This window comes from Centroberyx affinis, unplaced genomic scaffold, assembly GCF_046629955.1.
Source record: "Centroberyx affinis isolate AG114_WGS23_722 - 3 ecotype Tasmania unplaced genomic scaffold, CSIRO-AGI_Caff_v1 ptg003654l_1, whole genome shotgun sequence".
Classification (NCBI taxonomy): domain Eukaryota; kingdom Metazoa; phylum Chordata; class Actinopteri; order Beryciformes; family Berycidae; genus Centroberyx; species Centroberyx affinis.
Genome location: NW_027281558.1, coordinates 1 through 14,896, shown reverse-complemented (window position 1 = coordinate 14,896; position 14,896 = coordinate 1). Strand labels below are relative to the sequence as shown.

Below are 14,896 nucleotides of genomic sequence, written 5' to 3'. Positions count from 1 at the left end.
CAGAGCATATATTAATCATACACAGTGTCCCAAAGTTTCACCGCACCACAACGCTTTCTGAGTGTGCCTCGTAGGCCTGCATAGACCTGCATAACTTGCGTGAGTGAGAAGTTAATGTCTTGTACTTGATACTGGTGATAGGTGACAAACAGTGAGCCTGAAGTGGCTGGTGACTGTTCTCATGTAACCTGAATAAATCAAGTGGTCTAAAGCTTGCTGTGTTGTGGAGTGAGACGCATCAGTCTGTTTGTGATAGGGGGGGGATATGCTGGACGCTGTTGCGACAAATTCCGCGCAGCACTGCTGATATTTGTCACGTGAAATGATGTTATGAAGTTGTAAAACATCCCCGCGACCCATGTTGTATCTTGTATCTAAACCGTCACCAGCAGTCTCTCTCACGCCTGCTGTCAATTTTTTTTACTGCGTTTTTTTTTGGCTCGTAAAAAAGGCCGCCTCTCCAGGTGAAGAGAGAATACCAGAAGCAGCCTAAAACCACGGCGGTCCAGACGTCTGGACCGCGTCTGATCTGGACGACACGTGGGGCTGGAGACCGTTAAGGCACGTCCTTCCTCTCGGCATCTTCAGCCACCCGCTTCTGACGAGACATGTCTTTCACAGTTGTCGACCGACGCGAGTTCAGACAAACAAACCTGTATGTGGGCGTGTGTAATCTCTTGAAACATCCGACAAGGACCTGCCAGGTTCCAGATCCTCTTGCGACTTTTCCCATAAAGAGCAAATAAATGTATGTGCATGGAGGAAAATATTCTACAGAAAACAGAAAAACGGGAGCTAAGGACTCAGTCTTTCTGGCTTGGTGGTTGAATTAAAAACAACCTTCCTGCTGCCACTAGGGGCAGACAAAGGATACAACTACAGTACAGATACTAAAACAGCAGTGAAATATTATACCAACAGAACATAAAACAAGAAAAACTTAGTGATATCATAAGCAGTGTTACCGTAATTAATACTAACATCTTTGTTATTCACAATGTTATTAATATTATTGTTGTTCTTATACCCTGTTATTTCTGTAAGAATATCTTATTATCATTCATTGATTGTATTTCTCATAGCAAACAAGAGCGGCTCTTTTGGCGTCAGGGGATGGGAGGAGGAGGAGGGGAGGCAGAGAAAAAGAGGAGAGAGGGAGTACAAAAGAGTGGGGGGAAAGTGCAGGACGGAGAGACGGACGGACCGGGCTGTCGTCTTTGCGGAGCGAGAGAAAGCGGCAGTCCTCTCCTGTGTCGGGGGCCCTCTGGTGAACGTGACAATGTCTCCTTTCTGCGGTGACACAGGAGCAGATGGGCAGCTCGCTCCTCGCTCCGCTCTCGCAGTCTTCCCTCATAAGCGCCCAGCAGGAGCTCCCAGACAGCCATCAAGTCTCACCGGGCTCACGCGGCCAATATCAAACGAAGATGAGGTGTCGCCTCTCTGCGATAATAACCGAGCACATCGGCTTCTGCCTCACCGGTGGATGAACTGATGGACTCGAGTGCGTTCGTGAGGAATGCTGTTCGACCGCGCGTGGGTTAAATTAGTAGAGGAGCTTTGGCCATTTTCTGAGAGAAGGTTAACACGCCCCGCCTCCTCATGTTCCTGATTTTCACCTAGGTTTTCCGTTGTTCACATGTCAGTTCTTTCTTTCCCTTTCTGTCATCCTGCTTCTGCACAGTCTTTACCTTCACCATTCAGTCTTTCTCATCCTCTGGCTCTCTCCTCGTTTACCTTCTTTTGTTCCCTCCTTGTGGGCTAAGGTTGCAGTGTGTGGACAATATCTTTGTAATCATCCCTGATCTCCGAACACTACATCCCTCCGTTCCTCTACCCCTTCTCCCCTGCCTTCGCCCCGGCCTCCTCTCCCCGCTCTCACACGTCAGACTCAATGCTGGAGAGTTTCTCGTACACATGGCCGTTGCTTCCGTTGAAGGGACGTGGGGGGCCGACCCCCAGCATGGAGCCGTGGTGGTTCATTCCACCCAGGCCGAGCTCCTTCGGGAACCGGGGGGCCACATTGGACATCACCCCGGCCGTGGCAGACGCTGGCAGATAGGACGTCACGCCCATTGGGCCCCTGAAGTCACTTCGGCTGTTTTTGGCAACCTGCTGCTGCTGCTGCTGCTGCTGCTGCTGCTGCTGCTGCTGTTGCTTTTTCATATAATATTGTTTGGCTCCGTGCATCAGACACTGGTCGTCGCCGAAGGTAGGTATAAAGGGGTTTTGGTTTACCTGGTCTGGGTAAAGAGATTTGGATAAGGAGAACCCTGACCCGCCTCCTCCCTCCATCAAGGATCTATCCCTGTCTCTCATGTCTCTCTCTCCAATGGAGCGGCGGTGGAGTCCCTCCCCGCCTCTGAACAGGCCGAACGGCGAGCCGGCTCCTTTCTGGCTCTCACCTCCGTAAAACAACGGGTCCCTGTCTCTTTCCCTCTCTCTCTCCGAACCCCCGTGGCGCTCAAATATGTGTGCAAAGGGGCTGGCGCCCTCCAAGTAACGCTCTTTCTCCTTCAAGCTAACACTCCTGGGTGGGGGCAGCATCCCTCCCATACCTGCGCCACCCATCCCGCCACCTCCTCCTAGACCCCCCATCAAGCTCCCCATCCCGCCTGACTCCTCCTTCTGGAGGTCAACAAATGCGTCATAGGAGTGCTGCCGCCTGAGCGGCTTGCCGAATCCTCCGCCCTTCCTCCGCTGCTGGGCCTGAGATTGAGCCTGCGGGCCTGAACCCAACCCTCCTCCTCCTCCCCCACCTTGCCCTCCCCCCATCTGTTCCAAGAGGTGGTTGTTATCCTCGCTGATATCATAGAGGTTGCCTGTCTTTTTACAGCCCTCGCAGCGCATGCAGGTGGCAGAGCTGGGGCGGCTGTTTCCCCCGCCTCCCGAGGACCCGCAGCTAATACTACCACCGTACCCCCCGCCTCCTCCTCCAACCCCTCCTCCATGCAGGGACATCTGCTTTCCCCCTCCTCCCCCGCTAGCCCGACAGTTCCGGCACTCCCAATCGCCCCCTGCCAGCCCGGCTCCTCCGCCGCTCTTCGAGTCGGATTTCTTGGGTTTGCTCTTCAGGAAGTCGTCCACGGGAACCAGGGAGGTGCAGGTCCCCGCAACCACTCCTCCCTCTCTACTCGTGGGGTCATTTGTCAGGTCCACGTGTTCCCACTGAGGGACGCCCTCTTTGGGCCGAAACTGGTCCAAATAAAAATCCCTAACGCTCTCCTTGTCTCTGAACATGTAGGAGTTCCCACCGTTGTTCCCTCCTCCTACGCCTACTCCTCCGCCTACTCCTCCGCCTACTCCTCCTCCTCTCTTGCGTTCCAAGGGCAGTAGCGGTGGGGAGGCGGAGCGGTGGCCGTGGTAGTGGTGGTGGCTGATGTGGTAGGGCTTCCTCCTGTAGCCCAGCTCAATCTCATCCAGCTCCCGTCTGGACTTGGCCGAGGCCGGCCTCTTCTTCAGGCTGTCGCGGTACTGTTTGCGCTTCTTGGCGTTGCCCTCCAGGTTTCCGTAGGTTACCGTGTGCGTGGAAATGTCCGAGACGTCCGAGCGTATATTCCCGTCGTCATCTCCTCTCCCGCCGCAGTAGCCGTGGCCGGGGATGTAACTTGAACTCGAGGCCCCTCCCTTGAAAGAGAATTTCCCGTAGAGGTCAGGCAGGCCTCCCTTGAAGCCCTGGCCCGAGGGAGGGGTCTGTCCGGACAGCAGGTCAAACTTGCTCATGTTCCTGTGGGTCAGTGCTGAGCGGGGCTGGGTGGTGAAAATAGGAGCCACCCCTCCACCCAGGCTGTCACAGTCAAACATGCCGCCCTCCAGAGAACTAGCGCTGCCCAAACTGTGCGGCCTGTTGGCCGGCGGTCCGCTGAGCCCTAGAGCAGAGCCGGTGTGGTGGTGCAGGTAGTGGTCCTGGTACAGATTACTGTCCTTCAGGTGGAGGTTGCCAAACGTCCTCTCCACCTCGTTGATGTAGTCGCTGAACATGTTGTCCTCCGGGAGGTACGGAGGCTTGCAGTCCGAGTGGCCCGCCAGGCTGCGCCGGTGTTCGGAGATGTCGTAAACGGAGGATTCGCGGCGGATGAAGTCCAGGGCGCTGTGCGGTGAGCCGTTGACCCCGGACAGGGAGGCCATGTTCTTGGCGGTGCGTAGGAGGCGTAGGATGTTGGAATGGGTGTTGTTCATGGTGGCTGATGGGGAGTTCAATGCCGAGCTGCTCTTCTCCTCAATCTGCACCCCGTGAATGCAGCTGTAGATGCCCTGTGTGGGGAGAGAGAGACAGTAGACAGAATTAATTGCCTATAACATTAGACTGCAGTTGTACTGGGTAGCTCCTGTGTTTGAATGCATGCAGCTGTATGAATGGAAACTAAGGTGTTGCTGAAAAAGAGCATGTGTTCTCAGAAAACCTTCTCTGGATGAATAAAAGTAAAAAAAAACATATTATATAACATAATATTGACATACTGTATAGAACTGACTCTCTATCAATGTGCAGCTAGTGTTAGCTTTCTTTCTTCAGCACAAATACAGTAATTTTGTCCTAGATGAGAATATTGCTTAGGTGAGAAATGAGAAGGCGCTTTATGTTGATGCTGTCAATACCTTGCTCCACATAAAAAAAATAGAGATACATGTAGAGTTCATGTAATTTATGGACAGAAACATACTGTATATTAGATGGTGAGAGAGAAAGAGAGAGGGAGAGAGACCCAGAGAGGATAGGAGAATGGTAGATGATTGATAAAGGCAGAGGGGCTGTAAAACCCCTGAGTCCCACTGGTCAATACCTTTAATCAATGTGATTAGAATTCAGCTGAACAATATCCTCTGGCAGTTATTAAATACCTCAGCCCTCCACTGCCCCTCAGCACCACCTGCCACAACACAATTCCCTTTAAGGCTCCGGAGAGAAGGGCCGAGCCAAGGAGACGCCGGCCCGGCGTTACGGTGACAAGAAAGACAAACTGCTCCATTTGCATTCAGTGATGTACGATACAATATTCAGATAAAAATGGATGTACGGAGGAGGGCAAACGAGGCGTGACAGATGAGGACGGTAAAGGATCGAATCAATTCCCAACAATGATTTTACGAGGTTTTTCTGGAAGTCTGTGTATGACCGGAGAAATAAAGGGATCCATTGAAGGTCAGAGTTCAGCTGACCTCTGTCCTGCTAGGCACTGCGGGGTCAGGACTCTGCCAGGAGGTTAGGGGTCATGCAGCGCTCCATCGTCTCTGTCTGTTGTTTAGTAATAACGTTGTCACTCTTCCCCACCTCCTCCTTTTATCCACTAATGTGACTCTTTGACCCTCTCTTCACCTTTCCCCAGCCACTCACTTCTGGTAGGTAATTAGGTATATGGACAGTATCTTCACTGCAGCACCAATGTATACTCCCTCTGTTCGTCTGTTTTTTTTGCACTTAGCCCCACCTGTCCATGTTTATCTATTCTCTCTGTCTCATCTGTGTGCCTTCTTTCCATCTGCCTGTTTGTGTTGTTCCTTCTCCCTCTGTTCCCACCACTTCATCCCGTCCTAATCTCTTGTTTTTCTTGCTCTTTACTGTCCCGACTCCTCGCCACCTTATGTTGAATCTGTATCTGCGCCCCGTTAAGTATTCAGTCTCATATCTTCGCTCCTGTGTCATCTGTGATATCACCCCCATCTTAGGCTGAATTCTCCCAAAGCATCCATCTTAATCTCAAGATCATCTGTTCCCATTAGGTCTCAACTGTCAAATACGAGCAGACTCTGTTGTATTGAGCAATGATAGCGAATCACAGCACAGCCAGGATCTCTCTCGCTCTCTAGGAAACACACACACACACACAAATGCAGCCACGACCATAAACAACCGCTGAATACCGTCGAGCATCAAATCTTGGACATTTACAACGGCAATTGCTACTTCGTATTCAGCAGAGATTTTGTCGACTCTACATGCCCACATAATGTAACAGTTGGCAGGCTGCTGCCAGGCCGGCGCTACAGTAGCTGATTATTTGGGCAGTATGTGTGAATAGCAATAACTCTGGCCTGGGGGTTCATAAGAATTTGAAATCCGCCAGGGGATCAGAGCAAAATCTATAAGTGATTACATTGGTACACGCAGGCTGGAAATCAACAAATAACTAGCTGCCTCTTATGTGCGGTCGCATATATGAGCGCAGCAGTTCATAACGCTGGATGGAACAGAATGTGTGTGGCGCAGGATACGGTGCGAAATGCAAATGAGCTGAGCTGTGATGTAACGCGAGGGCTATGAAAAGAGGAGGCAGTGATTAAGCCTCTAATACATTTACTGTTCTGAAGTCATTAGGGGCTTTTTAAATCGATATAATTAATTTGTTTCAGTGTTGCAGGTGGGCCCTGGAGGAGCAGGTAGCCGGGGGGGAAAGCTGCTTACACGGCCCCGCGAGCCCCTCGGAGGCCGGGGAGCGCTAACCGACCGTGAAACCGTGACCGAGACCACGTGACTCACGCCGACCGTGACAGATTGCTCATTTTTACACTGCCGAGCTTAAATGTTAATTGCGGCAATAATAATAAAGTTTATTGGATTATGCTGTGAAATTTAAAAAAAAGCGGAATCAATCTGAGCGGCGGAGCAAGAGGGAGAGAAAAAAAAAAAGAGGAAAGAAAAAAGAAATGACCGCCGATGGAGGAAAAAAACACCCAAGTAAATGAGGAGGAGACGATGTGCTGCTACGGCCAAGGATTGTGGAAAGACAATAAACTGTAATTTCCAGTGCTGTTGTTTCGCTATGCCCCAGTTCTGTGCTACAAATGCAAATCAACGCACTCATTGAATATTTCCCCTGAATATTTTAACGCACTGAATCATCTCCGTGTATTTGTGGGCACACAGCGTTCATTCATGTTGTCACATTGTCGCAAAGACACAGAGGTAATTTCTGTAAACGAGCGCAATCAGCGAATGTTACACAAAGCATAATTGCCCTCAGATCCAGTTCCCATGCAAATGATCATGATGTAATAGTCAACAACAGCGCCAACCCGTCTGTCTTTGCGATGAGAAGTCGACTGCCATTTTGCGACCGCCGTTTGGGCTCCAGCCACGCGAACAGACACGGGACACGCACGCGCAAAAAAAAAAACATCAACAACGCTAAATTAACAGCATACGAAATAATCAAAGTTGGGCACTGGAGCGTAATATTAGAGCAGAGGGAGGGGAAAGAAAAAAAAAAAAAAGTTATGCTCTTTTTCTGTAGTCTTTTGCTTTTCCCGGCACAAACAGCCCCGGCACCGCAGCGGCATATCAGATGGAGGGAGGGAGCGGCGGTGTGTGGCTCTCTCCGCTGTAAATTAGCCACGTGGTTTTAGCCCGCAGCGGTTCACCTTCAGAGGCGCACAGTGAATTACACCGGAGCCATGTCAAAACAATTGGAATGCAAATCAAATACCTCGGGGGTGACTTTGGTCTCCCGGGATCCAGTAATCTACCCTCTCTCCGGTTCTGCGGCTGATTTTCGTTGAGTGCAATATTGATTTCGGCTCAACATTTTGTAAATATTTACCCGGCTGGACGTCAGAAAGGCCCGAGCGTCTAAACTAAAGGAGAAAGCTACTATATATATGTCTATATACACTTCAACCTGAGAGTTTGGTTCAGCTTGGTCACATGGGAAACGCACTCAATACTTCATTTATGGTTCTAGGAGTCTCTAAGCCCTGCCAGGTCTCTTTATAGACTGAAGCCTTTTTTTTTTTCCAAGAACAAAGCACTCTCATTTACAGTACAGTGCAGACAGTAAAGCTGATGATGTAAGGATGAGTGACGAAGGACTAAAGGTGACTTTACAGACAGGGAGGAGCCGGCGACACGGAGCTAAAATGAGGAACTGGATGTTTTGTTTACAGTAATTCAATGACCTGACAATTCCGGCGAAGCACACAAGGCTACTGCAACCCTGTTAGTATTCCTCCTTCGCTCCATATTGAGGATTTATCAGTCATTTTTTAAACTTCAGTATTAGTCTATTCACCTAACCATTTATTCAGCCATTACATCATATCTTTTTCTCTACATTCCCTCCCTCTTTTGTTCCCATCCACCCCCCGATTTCCAGTCGTTCCTCCCCACTGAGGAAGGACTTCATGACCCAAACATCTAATTTCTACTGCTATAATGAAATGTCATCTTTTAAAGCGAACAGTGTAGTGCCTGTTCTTCTCTTTGGATACTCTGGTTAACTCAAGGTAGTGTCATACCTATCAATGATTACTAGATGAGTGTGGTTTACCTCATGAGGACAATTCAGAGAGTGAAAACACAGAAAGGAATGCTAAACTGGCTTGACTAAACTCCCATAGTTCCCTGCTCCCCGCCCCGTCCCGCCTCACCCTGCTGATGGAGAAGACGAAGCCCGGCTGGCCCGAGCAGACGCCCATGAAGCAGAAGCGCAGCTGCCAGTAGAACCAGTGCTCGCAGATGAAGGTGATGAGCGACAGGGCCATGGCGGCGCCCAGCATGTAGAAGACGCCCGCCATGTTGTCCACGTCCAGCTGGCTGGACATCACCTCGTTCTTCTCGTGGTGGCAGATCCCCGTCAGCCACAGGGCCTCCAGCTCCTCCATCTCGCCTGGAGGGAGGGAGGGAGGGAGAAGATGGAGGTGGAAGTGGGGGGTGGAGACAAGGAAAGAGGGGGGGGATATGGATAGACGGAGGAAAGAACAGGACGAGAGAGAGAGAGAGAGAGAGAGAGGGGAAAGCGGAGGGCGGCGGCATGGTGACGACAGGAAGAGAAGTTTTTGCAATTCGACAGGGAACGTAAAATATAAAGGAGAAAAGGGGGGGATGTGATGTAATAACAGGATGGGTATTGGAGGACATGAGGGATGGTGAGAGTGATGCAAGAGAAGAAGAGAGGAGGGGAGATGGAGGTGGAGGGGGGGGGGGGGGGGGGAGAGAGAAAGGACGACAGAGAAGTTAGAAGTGAAGCGCAGACGTGAATTTCGAAAGCGGAGAGAGAGAGAGAGGGCGAACAATTAAAGCGAGCAGCGCACGCAGGTCGCATGTTAATTCCGTCGATCTCACTTTTCACATGGATGAGAGAACACACTCAGTTCAGCAAATAATGTGCGTGCGTGTCGGTGCTTACCCCACAATATGGAAATGCTTCAGTGTCATTATGTATGTGCATCTATGCAAATTGTAGAAGACGTGTGTGCGTATGTGTGTCTGCTTGTGTGTGTTTCTGCATGTGTGTGTGTGTGTGTTCCCGCTGCCGTCCATGTGTCTGATGCTGGTCCCTGAGCATCCTGGTTTCTTTGTGGGTCACCTTCTGTTTCATCACTAGCTGTTCTCTATCAAAGCCGACGGTGGCGGGACAGGCGTTGGTTAATTAATCATACATTCAGGCGCTGTCGCCGCACGTCAGCGCAACTCCTGCACTGGAGCGCTGGCTGGGCCCTGAGCATCAACAAGAGGCTCCCCGGCATACCAACTCGGGGAGAGATACCGCACACACACACACACACACACACACACACACACACACACACACGCATGCAAAAATACACACAGGATTGCGCAGCACCCTCTGCTCATGTCAGAGGAGGGATTGATCGTGAACCATAGCCATCGTTTTGACGTAGTGAGGAAGCGACAGTGGCTTCTAACACTGGCAGCTGTCTGTCTGTGGCAGTCATGTGACGTTTGGTGGATGCTTTTTAACTAATTAACTCATAGGTGGCCCAGTTGGGAATTGAACACCTAACCGTGGGATTTCTTTACCAGTTGAATTAGACAGGACCAACAGTCCAGTCATTTCATAAATCCTTTCAGCCTGGGTCCTAAATTTGAGAAATTCAGTCTTATGGCTCACACACTTAAAACATGCCAGTTGTCTTGGTATGTGATAATCCATCAGAACCCCACGGCCTGTTTGGGGTCCCAAGTTTTTATTTGGTTTTTACAACATACTTGTAATCTGTTATTAGTTGCTTATAAAAAAATAGAATGTTGTTACTTTTGTTTTTCTTTCATATTGTTTCTTTCTTTAGCTCAAATCAAAAAAGCAGAAAAAAGTGAAAATCCCAAGGCTGCTGACATGCTAAGTAAAAAAAAAAACACAACCTAAGTATGCTTGAATGAGATTGTGTTATGGTTTCAAAAACAGAGCAATAGTCTCGGGAGGATCGATAACACACTTGGCAGCACAAGTCATATTGCTACCACATGTTTTTGAAGGGAGCAAAAGTAATAAGTTACTTTTAATGCAACAAGTTACTTCTTAAGGTAAGTAATAAAGTGAAGTAACTTATTACTTTTAAAAGTAACACTGCTCTTAAGACTACACAAGTCAAATCAAGCTTATACTCAATGTAGGGCTGCCTGGTGGCTAACTGGGCTAGTGAGAATACCACACGCTTTCAGCTGTGTGGTCCATCTCTTAATCTTTGTTGCATGTTATCACTCCTCTCTCCCCCACTTCACCTGTCCTCACTCTCTACTATCTAATGAATTAAAAATATGGAATGAAATAAATAACTGCAACAAAAGTAGCTTGAAAAAGTTAGAATATTTGATGATGATGCAACAGGTCTTTCACAGGTTTGAAGGGCAGAAGGGTGAAACTCCACACATACACAACCACTTAAAACTTTCAATTCAAGTGAGGACTAGAAAAACAGCAATCAAAACTGCAGTTATGTGTGTTTTTTTTTGTTTTTTTTCATGACACCCGTGATATATTTTTTGCTCGGGCCTGCGTCAAAGCATGCAGACTCCCTGCCAGCCTTGGTACCAGGCCGCTGGTCTCTCCACGTGAGTCTGATCCCTTTCTAGGCCACCAGGAGGGGAGTGGATGGCGAGGCGTGGCAAAGTGACATTGAAATCCTGAGAGGGGTGAGACAGGGCCGGCTCGCTTGGTGTGTGAGTGCTGGTGCAGTGGCACAGGGGGATGTTACCGCGTGCCGACCCATATTCAAAACACACACACACACATTTTGTTTCACACACAAACGTTCGAAAGAGCGCACACAGAGCTGAACGTAGGATGTAAACAACTGAAGTTATGATCGATAAGTCAGAAACAATATATGGACATGACTCGTATTGAATTGTATGTAGGTTGATAAAAATAAAGCTAATATATAGCATAAATAGACAGAATCTCTACACTGCTCTCTCTCTCTCTCTCTCTCTCTCTCTCTCTCTCTCACACACACACACACACAGACACAGACACACACACACATTTACCCCTCTCGCTTACACACATAGGCAGTCTCATTTTCAGAGGGCTGACCCATATTCACACACACACACACACACACACACACAAGCGCACGCACGCGCACACACACACACACACACACACACAGTGTAGAAATACACCAGGAGCTATACTGGCGCCCCTAACTGGGACACACTATAGTGGGCCCTGGAGGGCCCTTGGTTCAGGATGCTCACAACATGCTGGAGCACACCCAAATAAACTAGCTACAACACACACACACACACACACACACACACACTCACACCAAACCTACTTCCAATACCATTCTGAGTTGAGCTGTATATCAAGATGTGGCATTGTGAAATTAGACTGTTATAGTCGATAAACTCAGCAAATAGCCATCGTCGGTGACATTTTGACTTGTTTATGATTAGGAGTTTTTGCTTTAAGGCCATAAAGCATGCAGTATGCTTTATGGTGTAAGAGAATGGACATTTTTAACGCATTTCATTTCATTCCACACCCATTCTGAGACTCATTAATGTTCCAAGTAGAGCTGACAGGAGTAAAGTGTGTTTCGAGGGAGCAGGCCCTGGAGAGCTTGGACATTCTCCCATAAAAGCCGAGCATGATCATAAAGTACAGGGCCCCCATGATGGAGCTAAATCTCAACTTATATTCTCAGCAGTATTGTCTTACCTTGCCCTGTCTATACTTGATACACATGAGAGTGGACTTACATTTGGTTTGCAAAACTAATTAGACACCAAAATTGTGGTCCCAGACACAAATGTCTTGGGTCCTAAAAAGCCAGCAAGAAAAACTATAATATAGGACTTCTCCCTCCTCCTCTGCCAGCTCTTATACGAACAGACCTGAACGGGTGAAACCTCAAAATGATTTCTGTCTGAGCAGCCTATTTTTTGCCTGAGTTTAGGGAAGTCGTCCTTACACATACTGTACAATACATTAATATACATAAGAAATAAATTCAGCCACTGTTATCTGTCCCTACAGCACAGCCTGAAGTCAAATTTGTCACCACTTCTACTTTTTTTTGCAGCCATTTTTTCTGTGGCCTGTTCCTGACATATTGGTTGCAATTTGGTATAAGCGAGTCAAAGGAGCCAGTCAGCTCCTGAAATTAGAAGTAATGTAATACTAGCTTCAAACCTGTAGTCAGCGCTGCCAACTAAAAGTAATGTAACATTAGCGTCAAGCCTGCAGTCAGCTCCGGCAATCAGAAATAATGTCAGTCAGTCCTGGCTCAGCTGGCTGGGGCCAAGATAGTGTTGTGGCCATTTTGATTAGATTATTCAGTAGAGACATTAAATGTAAAACTCCAAGTAGGATCAAAACTTGATCTTTAAATCACAGCATTCATGCTTTTACCAACATCAGATTTGCATTAGTGTGTGTTGGATTTGGCCACTACTGCAGCATTTCCCTGCTACATCAAAGCTTCACACACACGACCCCTCCCTGTCCCCCTCCCTGGTAAAATATGGCATTGTCTCAACTCAAATCTGATGCATCTTTCACAGTAATTAGAAAATACGCCGCATAAAACCGACTGCCTGCATGATAGAGCGTCTGTTTTGCTGAGTGTGTTAGTGTGTACAGCGTCTGTGAAGGAGCCAAAGGAGGGAGGGAGGTCCCGGCGTGTCGCCTCACCGTCTCCAAAGAGCTGCAGGATGGCCAGGTCCACGTGCCTCTTCCAGAGCGACTCCTTCTGGATGGCGATGCCGTACCCCGTGGTGGCGAAGATGTAGCCGCTCCCGATAGTCACCAGCTTGCAGCCCTCGTCCCTGCCGGCCATGTAGTTGAGCACGGCCGCGTCGTAGATGAAAGCGTCCAGTTTGCTAATGGAAAAAAGAGACGGAGAGAGAGAGACAGGTTACAATTAATTAGCGCTCGGGAGTCAGACACCACAGCTACAGCATTCCAATTAACCTGTTAAGTAGCACTAAGCTGCTGATAAGTGTAATAGACTTCCACTTGGTTTGCCAAAGGCTGGAGTTGGCACACGGCGCGGCGTAAAGACACACTTGATGAGAAGTGAAGAGGGGGTGTAAAAAAGAAGTACAGGATTTATTCTGCTACAGTATGTTTACATGAAGACAAGCAAAATAAACAGTAGAAACCCAAAGTGAGGCCTTTAGCACTGATGAGTTAAATTGTGTCCCGCAATTCTAAGTCAGGTGGATCGTCTATTATATATTCGTTCATCAAGCCTGTTTCAGGGTGCTGTTCTCCTGTCTCCTGTCTTCCTTCCTCTGTGAGTGTGTGTGTGCCTGTGTGTGTGTGTGTTGTGTTATGTGTTTCGATAGCCTCTGGAAAGTCACTACCACTGCTTCAATAAATTTGAATTCAATCCATTACATTTCAGCCAAACCTCGGCAAATGCTAATGCTAATGCGCAAAATGAGTACTTTTCAATATAATAAACTACTGAAATTTGACCAGTTTAAGTGCCTGAAGCAAAGGCATAAACATGAGCAGACATGGTACCAAAATCAATGGACGAGTTTTACTCCAAAACACTGCATTTCACTACAAAACACTACATATAACATATACGTTATGGAGAAAAAATCATTAGCTGAAGTTCATCATTCAATATCTCTAAATTACAGAGGCTCCTTGTATAAAAGTCTATACAAGAGTCATCATTTTGTCAATTAAGATCTTAAGTTACCATCCTTTAAAATTCTGTGATATCAACCACTTTGCTTTTTTTCCCCCAAATGGTGGCTATCTCATTTCAGAGCAAAACTCTTAAATTATTCCCAGTCACCATGGCTACGAAACATTAGCAAGGAGCCAGTGCTGCAGTGCCCTGTCCAGCTCCTCACCCGGTCTTGAGACTCTGCAGCGCCTCGTTGACATTCCTCTGGTGGAACTTGACCATGTAGCCGTGCATCTCCGGATAGTTGTTCCTGATGTTCCTCTCTGTGCTGCCGTTAGGGACCGTGCCGAACCGAAACGGCGGCGAGAAGTCGTTGGGTCTCTGGAACTGAGGATGGAAGACAGGAGGATTGAAAGAGAGAGGGACATGGAAACATCTACACATTCCATTTTAAGGGTGTAGGCAAGAAAAAGAAGAGAGAGGAAGAGACGAGAGCTGCAACATCCATCCATTCATGCATCCGTCCAACCTTCCCTCGTACCTTTTTGTCTGAGAGACCGGACACCTGGTCCACGTATTCCTCCTGGATCATGAAGGCGGCCAGGTTGGCAGTGTAGGAGGCCAGGAAGATGACAGCGAAGAAGGCCCACACCGACACCATGATCTTGCTGGTGGTGCCTTTAGGGTTCTGCACCGGCACAGAGTTGTTGAACACCAGACCCCACAGCAGCCAGATGGCCTTACCGATGGTGAAGGACGGACCGTGAGGCTCTGGGAGAAACACAGCCGGGGTTAAACAACACCTTTCTAAAGCAATAGGTGGGCCCCTTCTTCTGGTGGGTCCCCGACTGTTGCAGTTTGGTATAACGATATAAAATTTCTTATTTGATTCCTGTTATTTCTTAGGTCAGGAAATATGGTTATATGATATATTCTCTTAAAAGTCCTCTTGGTCTGCAGGCAATTCAGATTTATGTTTTCATGTTTTCATGTCAGTTAGATCACACATACTCTACATATCACACATGTAAATGAGAAGAGGAGGAGATGCTCTTTTTCCGGTAAG

The 14,896-nt window shown here is 48.2% G+C and overlaps 1 protein-coding gene across 1 annotated transcript; it reads right to left on the bottom strand.

Annotated features, from left to right (window-relative positions):
• Positions 1-1,875: 1,875 nt before the first annotated feature.
• Positions 1,876-14,506, bottom strand: LOC139661929 (glutamate receptor ionotropic, NMDA 2B-like). The gene is made up of 5 exons (XM_071540513.1): positions 14,372-14,506; positions 14,057-14,217; positions 12,876-13,063; positions 8,362-8,600; positions 1,876-4,251 (listed from the first exon to the last, which is right to left on the bottom strand). The coding sequence occupies exons 1-5, from the start codon at positions 14,489-14,491 to the stop codon at positions 1,876-1,878; spliced, it is 3,084 nt and encodes a 1,027-aa protein (XP_071396614.1). The 5' UTR covers positions 14,492-14,506.
• Between the last annotated feature and the right edge of the window lie 390 nt (positions 14,507-14,896).